Consider the following 19,179-nt stretch of genomic DNA (forward strand, 5'->3'; position numbering starts at 1 on the left):
ATAAATAGCATTTTTAAATAGCATTTCTGTAGCATCTATTCCAGAAAAAATTTAATAAATAGCATTGCTGTTAGCATTTTAAAACAACCTAGTACTAGCATCGACTATTTTGTATATTTAAAAAATTAAATTGAACTTAAAAATTTCATGTTTCTGGCATGTCACAAACAATGTTTACAATAATAATTAGCTTCAAAACTTCTCATAAATTTTTCAATATCTAACTTTTTTTATCTTAACCGGTGTAAGCATTTCTAGAATATACGCAGAGGGATAAATGTATGGACGTTGCAATCTATGACGAATGTATCTACGAAGCAGGAGTTAAAGCGAAACGGAAAAACTGGCAGTAAAACCACTTCAATTGTGGCTAGTTTTTTAGAAGGAGTAAATCTATTCATGTTATTTTTTTTTTCAATTTATTCAACAAAGCCTACTTTATCTCAGGACTTGATATGTGTTAGTACGAAATACCTGGCTGCGTAGAGCATTCACCTGTGGTATCTCTGAATATGCATCATTCGTCCACACTTAGTGATACATAATGAAACAAGTATTAGGTAATAAAAAAAAATATGCAAACATTTAATATTTGTTAACTATAAATTAAGTTAGTTATTATTTGCAAGTTATAAAATTAAAACTTCATTTTTAATTGAAGTATTTATTTTTAGTGATGTTCAAAATCGTTATAAATCAATAGTTGAACAAAGATTTTTATATATATATATATATATATATATAACATTTTGCTACCACTTTGAAGATAAAAATAAAAAAAATCTCACGCGAAAATCTGATCACGGAAAACTCGACAGCTGTGGAATTCAATGTCTTTTTCCAATGCCCACCCGATTGACTCTCGTCATTCGGTTATCAGTAAGGCAAATTTGTTAGACACTCTCTCAGGGTCAACACATTAGGTGGGCCAATGTTGCTCCCACAGTAGCGGCAGATAGTACAGAAAAGGAAAGAACACCCATGCCTTATCCGGGATTCAAACCTAGAACCTTTCTGACGTGAAGTTAGCTGGCTGCCCACTACATAGTCCCGTCAATGTTAATAATGTAATAAAAGTGTTGATATACATACTTTATTAGCTTTAAAATTAGTTTCAAATTATAGCAAAACACTTTGGCCAAAAATCGAATAACTTACTTTTGAACTGGAGGTTGTAAAACTGAATCCCATTCGGCTCTTGCCATGGCACTGGCAAAACCAGTCATATTTCTTGAAACATCATTAATATCATAGACGTCAGATGAAGCATTCCACCTTGGAATTGCAAATCAAAAATATAATTTTTTTAAAAAAACATTGCAACTCATTGATATATCACTGTATTTTGTTTTCCCTTTACCTATTTCATATTAATCACATATTTTTCAATTACGTTTTCCACATTTATATGATAACTATCAGAAATTCAACAGAAAATTTACTAAGAATTTTTTGTCTATAGAATATTTTTGTTCAATTTTGAAAAAAAATAATAAATCATAAATTTAGACGCAATGTAAAATGCGAAAGAGTAAACCTTTGAAATCTCAGATTGTGTGAGATTCCAATAAAAAATAACCTATCATAACAGTTGGGTATACCTATAAGCAACGTTACGCATGGATGTCGATCATGATTGACTGCTGAATCGTGATATGCAGACCTGCCAACTACTACTTATTTTGCGAACTACACTGGTGGACAAAATTAAGAGATGGAAAGTATTTTCGCACATTTATTCGCACATGCAAGATACCTGCACAGCACTCCATGTGTTTGACAATGGTTCCGTGAATGCCCAGAGGTACAGGCAAGAGGTCCTAGAGCCCTATGTGCGTCTTTTCAGGGGCGCTGTTGGGGCCTGAGTTCATTTTTATGGACGACAATGCTCGACCACATAGGGCTCTCATGGTTGATGAGTATCTGGAAAGAGAGGATATTCAACGAATGAATTGGCCAGCCAAATCCCCTGACCTGAATCTATTGAACATGCTTGGGATGCTCTTGGGAGAGCTATTGCGATGTGCCAACCTCCCCCCAGAACCATTCTGGAGTTAAAAATTGCTCTGGTGGAAGAATGAGAGGGTCATCCACAAGTCCTCCTTAACTCCCTTATTAACAGCATGTATACTCGTTGTGCATGCTGTCTGTCTGTCAGGGATGACCATACACCATACTGGAGGCAACACACACTGGACAAGCTTCACTTTTATTGTCATCTTTTATCCTTAAGTTCAGACTACATTGGATTTATTGGAAATAGGTCTTGCCAGTGAATGGCACTTTCATTTTTGTTTTGCATACTTTATTATCATGGAATAAGCTATATCCATACCAAATTTCATTTATTTATATTCGGTATTTTTTGAGATATTTGGGAAAATGTCTTCCATATCTTAATTTATTCCACCGGTGTATTTTATAAAATGGTAGACACTTAAAAGCCAAAGCTTTCGGAATGTTTGGTAAGTTTACCAAAATTTCAAAAGCTTCACCACAAAGGATCTGGTACAATGTGACGTTGCATATGAACACTTAAATCATTTATCTGTAGTGGTGAGGAAAATAATTTTAAAGGAATTGTTTAGTTTTAAAAAAATTATTATTTATTGCTATTTAATTTTCAATCTGAATATAGTATTTTTTAATTCTTAATTGTAACTTTAAACGCTAGCAGCATCAATTCATCATATATCATTTTATTTTGTTTAATTCAAATTCAGAGATGTCAGCACAATTTTTGTTTGAGTCTGCGCAGTAGTAAGTTTCATTTTCGAACCTTTACTTTTACTTTGTTTTTCGTCACGGAGCAAATATATACGGATTCGATGTGTTGTAGATGGTTATAATTTTCTTTTCGGGACCAGCTCCCAAAGATATTACGATGATACGTTCAAAATTGTTATTTATCGATAGCTATTAGCTATATTCATTTTCGAGGTGAGTCGTTTTTATGTTTTGTTGTCATTAGTTGTGCTGAACTGTCTGAAATCGTTTTCATGTTTAATTAACTAAATAATTTGCTGCTATCTTATTTTCAACTTGTTTACTGTTAAAATTTCAATTCAAGTTTATATTTTGTGAAATCAATTAATATCCAGTATTGTTAATTGTTCAATATATTATTTGCAGAATAAAATGTTCCTAAGATTCTTAATTTGTCAGGGTTTAAATTTTACAATATATATTTTTTTTCTTTCTCTTTTGTTATTTGGTAATTAATTTTACCTGGTCCGTCGTTTTACAATTTACAACTATACATTTTTTGGTCTCGTCGAGACGAAAGACGGCCACTGAGCTATTGTTTTGTCGTGAGAATTTGCATTTTCGTGCTTTTGATTTCGTACCGGAAACGACGCTGAGTCTTTTGTTTGTTTTGATTAGCATTTCGTATTTTCGATTTCGATATGGATATGTTAAAAAAGAAGCGTAGTGTGTTAAAGGGGAAAATTACTAGAATTTCAAACATTCTTCATCCGAAATTTGATGTTGTTTCTATTGATGTCGCAGAGTTAGAAGTATTTAAAGAACAAATTAACGAAATTTGGTCTGAATTAAACAGCATACATAACGATATTATGTTACAATGTAAAGAAGATGAATTTGAAACGAATTCAAATGAATTTGATGAAATCGCATCTAAAATTGATTTATTAAAAATCAAAATTGCTCGTGAATTTTCAAAGAGTAAAACGGAAGTATGTAGTAATAATGCCACTAATGTTAGTGATAATAAATCGAAACTTTCGGAAACTTGTTTAAGGCTCCCAAAATTTGAATTACCAACGTTTTTTGGTGAAAGCGAGAAATGGTTGTCATTTAAAGAATTATTTTTGACGTCTATCGATAAAAATTCTGATTTAACGGAACTTCAGAAATTTCAGTATTTATACGCTAGCGTAAAAGGATCCGCTCTTAAATTAATTTCAGGTTTTTCACTTACCGAAGAAAATTATAAGCATGCTTGGGAAACTTTAAATTCAAGATTTGATAATAAAAGAGAATTAGCGTTTGCTCAAATTTCTAAATTATTTCGATTGAAGTCTATGAAACCGAATTCAGCTAAGTCTATTTTCGAAATTGTAGACACTTGTAACGAAGTTACGCGAATTTTATTAACTTTAGGTTTAGAAGTAAACTCGTTTGTCGATTTAATTTTAATTCATTTCATTTTGGGTAAATTAGACGAAACACTTAGGCAAAGATGGGAACTAAGTTTGACAAATCAAGATTTTCCAAAATTTTCTGATTTGGCTAAATTTTTAGAACAACAGGCGAAAGGTTTATCTTGTAAAGATGGAATGCAAACGGAAATAAAACAAAATTCGATTCCTAAGAAAGCATTCGTTAACAATATTGTTCTGAATAAAAAAGAAAATTCATGTTTTACATGCAGTGAAAGTCATCCAATTTTTAAATGTCCTATTTATGGTAAAATGACCATCGATGACAGGTGGAATCTCATAAAAAGCCACAAAATTTGTGCTAATTGTTTAAGGAAGGGTCATTTTCCGAATTCTTGTTCTTCGAACTCTACTTGTAAATCTTGTCAAAAAAGACATCACACTTCACTGCATCGATTTTACCCTATAAATTCTAATGTTTACAATTCAGTTAGGCAAAATTCAAATTCATTTGCTAATACTGCAGCCAGATCTGAAAATTTAGTTGAAGCTAGGGATAATATTCAGCTCAGCACAACTTGTCAACAAAACTTTAAAAGTGAGGAACATACTTTATTATCAACAGCTTTAATAAAGGTTAAAAATGCTAAGGGACATTTCGTTAATTGCCGAGCGCTGATTGACAACGGCAGTCAGAAATCTCTAGTGAGCAAAAACTGTGTTAAGAGACTGCAATTATCAAAGACTGTTACAAATCATTCGATTTCAGGAATTAATAATACGCTAGTAAAATCTTCTTTATCTGAAGTATCTTTGGTCTTTTCTCCACATTTTAATGAGAAAATTTTTTGCTGTAAAGCTTTAATTGTAGACTGCATAACAAGTGATTTACCGAACTTCACATTTTCTTCATGCAACTGGCCACACCTGCATGGTCTAATGCTTGCAGATCCAACATTTCATGCAACTGGTCCAATAGACATTCTGTTAGGAGCCGACTTATACGCTGACTTGCTAATTGGAGAACCAATTTTAGGGAAGAAAGGTAGTCCAGCTGCACTCAATTCTCATCTAGGCTGGCTATTATCAGGAAGAGTGTTCTCAAACTCCAATAAGGAAAACTCCTTTGTGAACTGCCATCTTACCTCATCTTTGGATTGTCAGTTGGCTAAATTCTGGGAGCTCGAATCTTTACCTCAAGCTGAACTGAAATCAAAGAATGATATAGATTGTGAAGCATTTTACGAAAAAACGGTTGCTAGAGATCCATCTGGACGGTATATTGTGAGAATACCTTTCAAACATTCTATAGAATTTGGTGACTCAGCTACTCAAGCAAGTAAAAGATTCAACTACATTGAAAGAAAACTAAGTAAGAATAATGAACTTGAATATCAGTACACAACTTTCATCTCGGAATATCTTCAACTAGGTCATATGGAAAGAGTTCCTTCTGACGAACTGATTAAGGAATCAACATTTTATCTACCTCATCATTTCGTTATTAAAGAAGACAGCAACACAACCAAACTAAGAGTGGTCTTCGATGCGTCAGCTAAGAATTCTTCAGGGAATTCTCTCAACAATGCATTGCATGCAGGTCCTCGTTTGCAGCCCGAATTATTTTCTCTATTACTAAAATTTAGAACTTTCAAAGTTGCATTTACTGCTGACATCGAGAAAATGTTTCGTCAAATTCGTATTCATGAAGAGGATGCTGAGTACCAACGAATACTCTGGCGGTTCAAACCTGAAGAAGAAATCCAGATATACAGATTATTAACTGTCACCTATGGAACAGCCTGTGCTCCCTATCTTGCTGTAAAAACACTTCAACAACTCGCTAAGGACGAAGAGAAAGCTTTTCCTGATGCTTCAAGAGTTCTTAAGGAAGAATTTTATGTTGATGATCTGTTATCAGGTACAGATTCCATCCCCAATGCCAAAAATCTAGTTTCAAACTTAAAATCACTTTTGCAACGAGGAGGTTTCAATCTCAGAAAATGGTCGTCTAACTGTCCAGAGGTTCTATCAGATCTTTCCAAAGACTCTCTTGCACAGCAGCACAATGTTACTATAGAAGAAAATCGATGTCAGAAGGTCTTAGGACTGTATTGGAATACACAACAAGATACTTTTCAGGTGAACATTTCATTTCCAGAGATAGTTACCTCAAAAAGAGAACTGCTTTCTGTCATAGTTAGGATTTTTGATCCCCTGGGCTTTCTTTCACCTGCCACAATCATCTTAAAAATTTTGATGCAAAGCCTATGGAAAAATAAATTAACTTGGGACGAACCTTTAACCGAAGAACTCTTATGTGTCTGGAAAACCTTCCAGGCTGAAAAACAAGCTCTAAAGGAAATAGCAATTCAAAGAAGACTGATCTCTATAAATAATATAATCATTGATGCCCAGTTACACGGATTTTGCGACGCCTCACTCAAAGCATATTCAGCTGTTTTTTATTTGAAAGTAGTGGACAACGAAAATAGAGCTTCAGTGAACATAGTGGCAGAAAAAACCAGGGTCGCCCCTTTGAAAACAGTATCACTACCTCGCCTCGAACTGTGTGCAGCTCATTTGCTGGCAAAATTGTATAGTAATCTTCAAATTTCGATAGATCAATTTTGGAAGCAAGTGTTCTTATGGTCGGATTCAGAAATCGTTCTGAGTTGGATTCGATCAGACTCTTTAAAGGATCAGTTCGTAAAAAATAGAGTTGCAGCCATAACATCACTTACTAATATTGGCGACTGGAACCATGTGGCTGGTATTACCAATCCTGCCGACTGCGCCACTCGAGGAATTTTTCCAAAGAAGCTTATGGACTTGGAACTTTGGTGGCAGGGCCCGGAGTGGCTATCTAATGCAAAATCAGCATTCACTGAAGAGGTTAAACCAAACTCTGTTCACACTTCCAACCCTGACACTTTAATACATGCCTCAGCAGTTGAAAGTAATTCGATGCAAGAGTTAACTCAAAAATATTCATCATTCAGCAAATTAATAAGAGTGATTGCTTGGTGTAAAAGATTCGTGTTCAACTCGAGAAATTCGGAAAATCGGATAAACGGTTGCCTTCAAGTTTGTGAATTGGATAATGCTGTTATCGCAATTATTAAAGAAATTCAAAGGGTGGAATTCAGTGCTGAAATTAAGTCAATCAAAAATAAAGGCTGTGTTCCAAGAAACTCTAAAATAATAACCCTTTCACCCTTTCTAGATTCTGACAAGGTCTTAAGAATTGGTGGGAGACTCAAAAATTCAAACCTGTCACTGTCGGCTAAACATCCTATTCTGTTGCCGAAAAGTCATCATTTTGTCACGCTTATTATAGAATATTATCATAAGCTTTCGTTGCATTCTGGCATTTCTGTAGTTTTATCTTTAATTCGGCAAAAATTTTGGTTTCCAGCTGGGAGAAACACAGTAAGAAAGATCCTCAGAGGCTGTATAACTTGTTTAAAGGTAAATGCTGTTTCTTCAAGCCAGCTCATGGCCGATTTGCCACGTGATCGAGTTATTCCATCTAAACCTTTCCAACGTGTTGGGTTGGACTTTGCAGGTCCAATTTCAACCAAACCAAATTTACCAAGATCTAAAGTCACCTTAAAGTCGTACATTGCACTTTTCATTTGTTTTGCTACGAAGGCTGTCCACTTGGAACTTGTCTCTGATTTGTCAACAGAAACCTTCCTAGCATCCTTTCGTCGATTTATTGCTAGACGAGGGTTGCCATCTGATGTATACAGTGATAATGCCACAAATTTTAAAGGAGCCAGTAACTATTTGAAGTCTCTGTACAAAATTGTTCGAGACAATTCAGTTCAAGATTTTTCCAGCAATCTTCAAATCTCTTGGCACTTTATTCCTCCTGCAACACCTCATTTGGCGGACTCTGGGAGTCTAATATTAAATCAACCAAGAGACACCTGCTAAAAGTATGCGGCTCAGCTATACTAAATTTCGAAGAACTGGCTACGCTCTTGTGCCAAATTGAGGCTTGCCTCAATTCTCGACCGTTATGCCCCTTAACCTCAGAAATAAGTGATCTAGAGGCTCTTACCCCTGGACATTTTATAGTGGGTGCTCCACTTCTTTCATTGCCTGAGAGAGACCCATCACCATCCATGTGTCTCAAGTCTAGATGGTCTTTAATTCAAAAACTTCGTGCTCAATTTTGGAACAAATGGAGTAAAGATTATCTCCAAACTCTACAAACTAAATCTAAGTGGACTGGTACATCAACGAATGTTGCCGTTGGGGACTTAGTTCTCTTAAAAACTGACTCGATCTCCACACCTTTAAAATGGACTTCAGCCCGAATATTAAGGACTTTTCCTGGCAGTGACGGACTGGTTCGGGTCGTAGAAGTCAAGACTTCCAATGGACAATTCACCAGACCCATTACAAAAATCTGCCCATTACCCAAGAACTGACTCCTCCACCGCCTTGGCCGGCAGGATGTTTAGTTTTAAAAAATTTATTATTCATTGCTATTTAATTTTCAATCTGAATATAGTATTTTTTAATTCTTAATTGTAACTTTAAACGCTAGCAGCATCAATTCATCATATATCATTTTATTTTGTTTAATTCAAATTCAGAGATGTCAGCACAATTTTTGTTTGAGTCTGCGCAGTAGTAAGTTTCATTTTCGAACCTTTACTTTTACTTTGTTTTTCGTCACGGAGCAAATATATACGGATTCGATGTGTTGTAGATGGTTATAATTTTCTTTTCGGGACCAGCTCCCAAAGATATTACGATGATACGTTCAAAATTGTTATTTATCGATAGCTATTAGCTATATTAATTTTCGAGGTGAGTCGTTTTTATGTTTTGTTGTCATTAGTTGTGCTGAACTGTCTGAAATCGTTTTCATGTTTAATTAACTAAATAATTTGCTGCTATCTTATTTTCAACTTGTTTACTGTTAAAATTTCAATTCAAGTTTATATTTTGTGAAATCAATTAATATCCAGTATTGTTAATTGTACAATATATTATTTGCAGAATAAAATGTTCCTAAGATTCTTAATTTGTCAGGGTTTAAATTTTACAATATATATTTTTTTTCTTTCTCTTTTGTTATTTGGTAATTAATTTTACCTGGTCCGTCGTTTTACAATTTACAACTATACAGGAATAAAAAAATACATTAAAGCATTAATTAGCTACCACTGGAATAAATTTTTACAAAGAGATTTGAAAGTTGGCAGCTTTGCATTTGCCACGATTCATCAACCAATCAGGTGCATGTCGGCTGCCAATCATGTTGGACACTCACGTCTGATGCCACTTATATGTACCCAATTAAATCTGATCCGAAAATTGATTCGGCATGATAATAACACATCGTCTTATTTATAAGCAACCAGCTGATTTCTACAATCTTCTTTTTCGCGAGTTGCAGGTACATTTAATGAAATAAATAATGAATACTAATGAGTGTATAAATTAAACCAAGACTGATCTTGATTGTATCCGTAACAATAAGTTATTAACCAAGTTCAACCTTAATATAACAAACTAACCCTATTTTCTGGATAGTGTGGAAAACTATTTTTAAGTCGGACTTAAAAATAAATTCTTCTATTCTAACCGTAGGATTTTTAGATACTGCTATTAATAAAATTTAAAAAATAAATAAACACTTAGAAATACTTTATCTGAAAAAACTAATTCATTTGAGCTTATGAGTAAATTTCAAAACAATCCCTATAATGAAAGTAAAAATATATTATCTGAAATATAGTTTTTAAAAACACAATAATTTGCTTACAAAAACACGAATTTCACAAAAGTCTTTCCTTCAGGTAATTCTTTATTTTCAGATTTTCGCCTAAAATAAGAGAAATAAATATAAATAATTTCACTTGATTTAGTAATATAACTTAGTAAATCTCTATATCAATAGTTTCCAGTCATTTTAAATTTTAATTATGTTTTCATGTTTAACTATGTATTAACCGGTTAACGCCCAGCGTCATATATTTAGGACATTTCCTTTTTTCAAAGACATTCATTGTGGTGGGAAACTTTTTTCATTATTTTCATTTATCTGGGTGAATTAAAAGATTCTCAGATACCACAATGATTTAGTTATTTCTGATTAGATTTAGAATTATAAGGAGCAAGTACTTTTTGATCTATCAAAGACTTTTTGAATGCCCTAATAGTAGAAAAACCAATTAATTTCGATAATATATTATACCACTTTTTCAATAAAACCACTTCTTGTATCATTTCAATATATAAATTCAGGACAAAACAGGTTGACGTAATTTAGTTTCATATTTCTCAACCTTTCACTTACGCTAATTTTCTCTCCCTCCCCTTTTCCCTTTCTTTAGCTTCTAATTATGTTAAATAAAGAAGCACATAACCCCTAGTGTTAGGTACTTTAAAAATTAATTGGCATGAAATAAATTAAAAGTATAATAAGCGTGAGTATTGTAATTTCCAAAATCTGATGATTAAACTTTTCAACTAAATTTTAAATTGTTTTGAGAGTGAAATTATTTTGTAAATTTACTAAAATCATCTTTATAGCCTATATCACTAACAAGGAAACACTTTATACTACTATGGAAAAATTTATCCTCGAGCAAGTCCGTTGCCTAACAATCATGGAATTTGGGATGCCTAGCAACGGAGAAAAATTTCATAAAATATATTCTTTGAAAAGCTGATTCTTCGATATAATTTTTCCTTACCACTATAAAATCTTCTCCTGTAAATACGGCAAAATTGTCCTTTAATTCTGGGAAAGGTTCCGTCTATACATACAAGTTTTTAGACCATGAGAGTGACTTTAGCACTTTCATCCCGGCAAAGTAGCACTTTGTTCCACCCTCTACGCTTAGAGTTCCCCCCCCCAGCTCTAACATTGAAACAAAACTCAAATTCGTTTGAAACTTGTTTATTTTACTTTGAAAAAAAATTATCAATCACTATATTCACTAATATAACAATAGAGCACAGCGAATATTCCTGGAAGGCGAGATATCTCGTTCGTTGCGATGAAGGAGTTGAGTGCCTTTAAAAGGAGCAGTAACTTTATATCAGTCTGTCTGGAAATTAATTTTCTTACAATTTAACCCGTTGCAATTACATAACATAATAAAAATGATGAAATAAGTGATAAAAAAATATTAAAATGATACAAATTATTAAATTTCTTACATTAAAGAGCCACAGTACTGTATTCTCCATCTTCTCATGGGTGCCAAATAATGCATTTGTAAGTTCCCGCAAGAAAATACCAGGCATTTTCCTTCAAATGGTTGTTGATAATTGACATGCTCAGCCAAATGGTAAGTCGTGCCATCAGCCAATTTCAAATAGATCCAAGCTTCGGCTTCTTGATTGCATCCTCTTGTGATGCGGACCAGAACACATTCCGCTTTTGAATTTATTCCGTAGAACTGTACTTCATCCGCTGACTGAAAAGAAAAAAGTGATCTTGAAATGAGTTCCTCGCAAGTCTTACAAGTTTTAAGAACTGGTGATGAAAATTAAACAAACGTTAATATTTTATACATTTTTACCACCACTGCAAATCTACTTACAAAAGAGCAAAAAAAATAATTTTTTTATTTTGATTTCTTTTTAATTTGCCTGATTTCGCACAAATTTTGCATTTTTCCCATTCTTTAAAATGATGTCAAAAATTATTTACCATGCAAATCAAACTTATTTTGACTATTTTTAAATAAAATAATGCAAAATAACAAATATTTACTAAAGGTTATTTTTTGCAAGAAATTATACTTAGACAATATTTAGACCCCTCCCCAAAAAAAGGATATTGCACTTTAAGAGAAAACAATAAAAAGCACAGATTATGCAAAAAATATTGCTCTTACTTGACTTTCTAGTTTTCAGGCTACGTTTAAATATGCTTACCTTTAAAAATGTGAGTCCAATAATATTAACTATAGTTCAGTTTAAATTTTAATGATACTTTTCTTATATGCAATAAATACTCCCAACTTATAAAAAGTACCTTTTAAAAAAATTAACACTATAATAATTATTTTAATGAGTTTTGCATATCATATTATTTTATATATTTATGAGAAAAACTATCAGCCTAGCGATCTTAACGCGATTTGGATTATTTGGCTCAGTCAACACCGTGAATGTCCGAAATTGAACATTATGGTCAGAAAGAAAGTGAACTGTTTCCATAATTTTTGTTAATTCATGATATTAGAGAGAAGTATTAATTTGCCTTCAATGCTTAAAGCTAGACTTAAACCCTAGAGTTCAGATTTGTATTGTGTTCTCAACTTCTTAGAACTACCCATATAGAAACTCTATAGGTTCTTACCTCTAGCAAATCGGTCTCCGATTGAGGTGATTCTAGTTCAGTTTCTAATTGAGGAACAAGAAAGCCCACTTTTTCAGGATCTCCGACTGCATATGGTTTATACAAATCAAACCTTCTACGATGCTTTGCATTGTATATCCGAACAGCGATATATGCAACAATCCACTTAATCCAGTAAAGAATCTCTGTAAATAAAAATAATAAATAAAGATTAAAGAGCAGGGGTGGCGAACCTTTATACACCAACGTGCCAACTTTTTTAAAATAATTGTTTAATGAGGTCATAGACGTGCCTTCAAATAATTTTGACTTCGTGATTATTGAGAATACTAAATACAATCAACTCAAAACTCTTTATTTACATATTTAAAAAAAAATGCATTTTGCCATGTCTTAAGACAACTTAAAGTAACATCAGTGCAATTTCTGTTGTTGCAGATTAGATGACAAATAACTTATATTAAGTTGTAAGATGTTAGTTTAAGCAGGACTGTTATTTTGTTTTGGCTAGTTATTTATTTTTAGCTTGGTTATTAATTGTTTTTTTAGCATTAATTGTTAATTTTTTTATAAATAATTGTTTATTTTTTTGTTTGTTTTTGTGAATTTTAATTTAATTATTACATATGTTTCATAGTGTAATAACATCTGTGTAATAACAATTCTTAGTGTAATAACAATTGTGATCGGTGGCGTGCCCAAAATATTGTGTCTCGTGCCATAAATGGCACGCTTGCCATTGGTTCGCCATCCCTGTTATAGAGTGATCAGGGTTCATCACTTTTACTATTAAGGCTGTTTTTCGAAGACTCCGTCGTAAAATTAAATGATGCTTTTTTCCTAATAATATGCTATTTTTATAACTGCTGTAGGTTTGCAACGACGCCCGTTGGCTGTGGGTAGCTCTTCACGCTCCCATGCCACAGGTCCTTGAGTTCGATCCTCGGGCCGAGCAAGGTTGACTCAACCTTTCATCCGTTCAGTGGGTCGATAAAGAAGTTCTAAGCATAAACACTGGGGGCTCCGCTTCGGCTGACCAACTGACAGGAACATCTGCTCATGCACTTCAGAGCCCAAGGTCAAGAAAACTGAGATGGGCACAGTAGGCCTTGGCCCTCTCTGGGCTGTCGTGCCACTGAGTTCAGTGTAGTAGGTTTGCAACTGTTACTCATGACTGTTAGGTCAAGTGTAGCCTTTTTAAAGCCAGCGCTGTCTACGCTAATTTTGAAAAAAGACACAAAACGTGGATATGGAGAAAAGCTACAGTTTTTCAAAAATGAAAAGTGTTTGTGGTCAAATTTTTTAATATTCAGAAACTTACTACAACGTTGCATTACCTGAGCTCATAAAAAATTTTCAAAAACTGAGAATAAGGCATTGATTTTGAAAATTTTAACCCTTTAACATGCCCTTTATTTCTAGTAAAGGTAAATTAAAGTATTTTTGGAATTGAAATTGTTTTAAGAACAGTAATTGATATTTAAAAAAAAACCTCATTTAGTTTATAAAATTGCCATTTTTTGGTGGTAAATATATTTAACATGACCTATTAGGAACTTATTGACTTTTATTTTTCTTTAATTATAAAATAATTTCCTTAAATGCTACAAACTTCAAAAGGAATTATGTATTTTATAACTTTTATACGTTTTTTAAAAGTGACAAATGGTTACCAATTTTATTCAAACTCACTTCAAGAAAGCTGAAGTTATTGAAAAATGGAAACCTAAATTAAAAGTGGTGAAACGTGGTGGTAAGTATACTTACCACGGCCTTCAAAAGGGTTAAGCTAGGTGAAATGATTTCTCCAAATTGGTAACTTTTAAAAATGTTTAGTAACTTTTAAAATACTTTCATTTGTCTGTTCCGCAGCCCAAATAAGTATTCACGGCAAGATTCTATGTATAATTTATGATCATCGCATTGCTTCTAGTGTAGAGCACTTTAATTAAGTTCTTTTTTATTTTCCTTAGCTTCGAAAAACAGCGTTAAAATAAGTTACATGGGTGTCAGAAGACAAATGTCATTTCTAAAATTTTTTAAAACTTTAGCAATCATTTGAATTTTTGTGGGGGAAAACTGTTAAATCGTTATACAGTCTAAAATGAAAATTGTGATTTTTTTCCCCGATTACTGGAAATTTGTGAAAAAATATAGTTAAAAAAATTGTGAAGAAATCGAATTTTGATTTGAATGATTCTCACTTTTTGTTCAATCGCATTTTAACTCTTTTAGAGGCAAGGGGATAATATCTGCTCCCCTTATTTTTGACAATAGATAAAACTATCAAAAATTGTAATAGTTTTGATCTCTTGGGGTACTGTGTTTTCAATCTACCATTTTAAGATAAATTGGATTGCTTCATTTTAGATATGCATATGATGACCACAATTTTTAAAACGCTTCTTAACAAAAAACTTTGATTAAAGTTTTTGTTCCCCCCAACGGATTAAATTATTACAGTAAAATTTATTCCTGGGACAGCCTTTCTAATGAATTTAAAAAAAAGATTTGCACTCCTTACTGCATCCACTACTGTGAAATCGTTTACCACTCATTTATCACTTAATAACTTACACCAAGCTGTGAAGTCCATCTGCCAAAATCAGACAGACCAAAACCAACTTCACATATTTTTATTAAACTTCACATATTCTGATTAAAGTTATAACATTTAAAATCAGCACACTAAATATTTTTATGTTTGCGTTAATATTTTTCTTCTTGAAAAAAAGTACTCAGCCAATGATCATTACTGTGACTCTCAAAAATCTCATTATATATATATATATATATATATATATATATATATATATATATATATATATATATATATATATATATATATATATATATATATATATATATATATATATATATATATATAATAATAATAATAATATATAATTATATAATATTTGTTATAAAATATAATACCTCGTGTTTTGTCTTTGTATTGCTAATATTGCTTCATGTAACGTAAGAGGGTAGAGTATTTTGATGGAAGTAATAATGTACAGTGTTTTGTTACAGACCTGTTTTTGTGCAGTCCTTTTTTATGCGATTCTGTTTTTGTGCGATTGGTTTTATGCGATTTTTTTTTTTGTGCGAATTATTTTTATACGGTATACGAATCTTAACGGCGTTAGCACCAATTTAATGTTTCCTATCAATGTGCATATGCATGTTGTGGACGAACTCTGATTACGTGGTCTCCTTGACAACGATGTATCTGGAATTCGCGATGCTCTGTTTATTTATTTTCATAAGTTCATTTATTATCGTCAACTCCATTTTCTCTTCTGTTTAAAATTTATTCTACGCTAAACAAGTCGGTAAACAATCGTCTGCTGTGTTAAAATACTTTGTATTTTAAAATTAGACCATTATTTTTATTTTGTAAATTCTCCTCTGCGCGTATCTCAAATATACGCTTCGTATTCAGAGTTTTTTGCACGATTCATGTGATTAAGGATTCATTTTATAGTGAGATTAATGGTAAATTAATTACTTTTGTTTCTATTTATATGTAGTTTTTATGATTTTTATTTTATTTTTAGACATAATAAGTTCTCCCTTAAAATGAATAATTATAGCCAAAACAAAGTAAAAAGACAGACAATTCCATTAGAAGCAAAAATTCTAATATTAAATAGACAAGCAGATGATGAAGGATCCACAGCTGTTGCTAATGAATTTAAATTAGGTGAATCCATGATCAGAGCTATACACAAACGTGCAAGTAAAATATATGAATCTCTTAATAATACAACAAACGACAGTAGTAAAAGAGCATCGTATTCGAGAAATATTGTAATAGAGAAGACGGAAAAGGCTTTCGTGTTGTGGGTTAAAGATTTAACTAAAAAACGAATCCCCGTTCACAAAGAATTAATTCAAGAAAAAGCTAGACAGTATTTCAACCAACTGAAGGACTTAGAACCAAGTTCGTCATCTTGTTTACGAGAAGTGACATTTTCTGCGAGCAATGGCTGGTTTGCTGGATTTTTACAACGGTACGCACTTCATAACGTGAAGATACAAGGCGAGGCAGCGTCCGCCGATGAAACAGCTGCTATGAATTATCGCAAAGCATTAGCGGAAATCATTGATGATGGTGGATATTGCCCAGATCAAGTATTTAATGCAGATGAGACTGGATTATTCTGGAAAAAGATGCCCAGCCGAACATTCATTGCGAAATCGGAGAAAATTGCAAGTGATTTTAAAGCGGCAAAGGATCAAATCACACTTCTTCTTTGCAGTAATGCCTCTGGTGCATAGATGTTATCACCACTTATTATAAATAAAGCTTTACACCCACTCGCGCTAAAACGCGTAAATTTATCTGAATATCCAGTACACTTCATGGCCAATAAAAAAGCATGGGTCACATCAGCTGTATTTTCAACATGGTTCAACGATGCTTTTGTACCAGAAGTTGAAAAATACATGGAAGAGATGGGTCTTCCGTTTAAAGTATTGCTAATTGTAGATAATGCACCCGGTCATCCCTGTATAGAACATCTTAATGTACAAATAGTGTTTTTACCACCAAATACGACTAGCCTTATACAACCACTGGATCAGGGCATAATCGCAAATTTTAAGAAACATTATATCAAATTAACTTTCAGCTACATTTTTAAAAAACGAGAGAGCGATAAACTAAACCTGACTAAAGTTTGAAAAAAATTCTCAATTTTAGGCTGCATAAACCATATTATTGCAGCAATTGGACAAATCAAACAACACACATTAAATTCGTGCTGGAAAGCGATCTGGTCCGAATGTGTAATTAATCGAAACGTCACCGAAAACGCTTCAACGTTATTATCTGAAATTAGTGCGCTCGCACATAACATCGGCGAAGAAGGCTTTGATTCTTTCGGCGTTAATCACTGGGACGAATTGATTGAGGACCAAACTGTGGACGATAGTGACATTATCAATAGTTTGATAGATTATGAAAATGGACAAGAAGAACCGGAATCTATTACAGCAGATAAAATATATGCAGGGATCCAGATTTCGAAAAAATTGGAAACGCATTTTCTTAAAATAGATAACAATGCGGAAAGACGCTTAAAACTCCAAAAAGAACTGAGATCATGCATGTCTCACTATCGTGACGTTTACATGCAAGTGACCAGCCGACCGTCGTCACAAAAACTGATCACTGACTTTATGGTACCAAAAAACAAATCAATTGAAACCCTATCTTCAAGCGACGACAGCGATTTTCAACCAATTCATTACAAGAAGATGCGCGTTTTGGATTACGACGAGTAGCGGCAAACTATTTAATGTATATTTTGAAAACTTCTACATGTATATGTACAATGAAGAATTAAATATTTTCAAAATCTCTTTAGGTCTAATTTAATTATTTAATTTTATTGAAAGCATTCTCTCATCTATTTCATAAATCATTGCTGTATTTTCTGAGTCCGACTTTTTTTATGCGATCCCTATCAACCGCATAAAAAAAGTTTTTGGTATATCGTACAAACTTGTTTATTACATGCCAGAATTTATAAAATTTTCGAATTTTTTTTTTTGTGCGATTTCTTTTATGCGGTCCCTATCCACCGCAATAAAAAAGGTTTTACTGTATATTTATATATATATGTTATCGGCAAAGTATGAAATGATTTATATTTCATACATTTTTTAGGCATTCCATAGAATGCCAAATGAAAAACCGGCAAGGTATAAAATACATCTCCGATTCGTCAAAATGTCGTTCAAAAATGACAAATTCCACACGTTATCCGATTTGATATGAATTTATTCATGGATATAATTACTTTTATTCGATATTTTAATACTTACTGACGATAGATTAGAAGAAACATCAGTATTTGGAGTTTCAGGCAAATGTATACCGGGCAGTGGCACTTGACCTTAAGAAAACATCAGTGTAGGGTATACCGGGCAAATGCATACCGGGCAGTGGCACTTGACCTTAAGAAAACATCAGTGTAGGGTATACCGGGCAAATGCATACCGGGCAGTGGCACTTAACTTGACCTAGTATAAATTTCGGACATTTACCAAAGGTCTAGTCATACTAGGTCTAGTTAAGTGCCACTGTCCGGTATACATTTGCCCGGTATACCCTACACTGATGTTTTTTTAATGTCAAGTGCCATTGTCCGGTATATATTTGCCCGATTCTCCAAACACTGATGTTTCTTCTAATCTATCGTCAGTAACTATTAAAATATCAAATAAATGTAATTATATCCACAAATAAATTAATATCAAATCGGATGTAATAAATATTTTGGACATTCACCAAAGCAACTATGTGATTGTCAACATTCACCGGTGAAAGTCAACAACCACCGATTTCGGTCATTTACAGTAACATGCACACCATTTACATAATAACCTCATCAGTATGTTTTTTTCATACTTTGCCTAAATGGCATCCGACATTCTATAGAATACCTAGGCATTTTATACAATGCCTAGGGAAAGTATGTAATACTTCTCACATTTCACACATCCGGCATTGTTTAGAATGACTAGGCATTCTATACAATGCCAGCGTTTCATACTTTGCCGGTAACATATATATGTATTTATATATATATATATATATATATATATATATATATATATATATATATATATATATATATATATATATATATATATATATATATATATATATATATATTTAATGATATACACTGGTTATCATAA

The 19,179-nt window shown here is 32.8% G+C and overlaps 1 protein-coding gene across 1 annotated transcript in view; it reads right to left on the reverse strand.

Moving 5' to 3' along the window:
* LOC107437224 (uncharacterized) overlaps window positions 1-19,179 on the reverse strand; it is a 78,685-nt gene that overhangs the window by 57,129 nt on the left and 2,377 nt on the right. The window contains exons 2-5 of the mRNA XM_087149839.1: window positions 12,466-12,650; window positions 11,316-11,575; window positions 9,913-9,972; window positions 1,159-1,275 (exon numbers count right to left, since the gene is read on the reverse strand). Of these exons, the coding sequence (XP_087005965.1) occupies window positions 1,159-1,275; window positions 9,913-9,972; window positions 11,316-11,575; window positions 12,466-12,650 (622 nt within the window). The remainder of the gene's footprint in view (window positions 1-1,158; window positions 1,276-9,912; window positions 9,973-11,315; window positions 11,576-12,465; window positions 12,651-19,179) is intronic.

The sequence above is a fragment of the Parasteatoda tepidariorum genome, chromosome 8 (genome assembly GCF_982258835.1).
Source record: "Parasteatoda tepidariorum strain Cologne lab strain chromosome 8, Ptep-v5.0, whole genome shotgun sequence".
NCBI classification, from domain to species: Eukaryota; Metazoa; Arthropoda; class Arachnida; order Araneae; family Theridiidae; genus Parasteatoda; species Parasteatoda tepidariorum.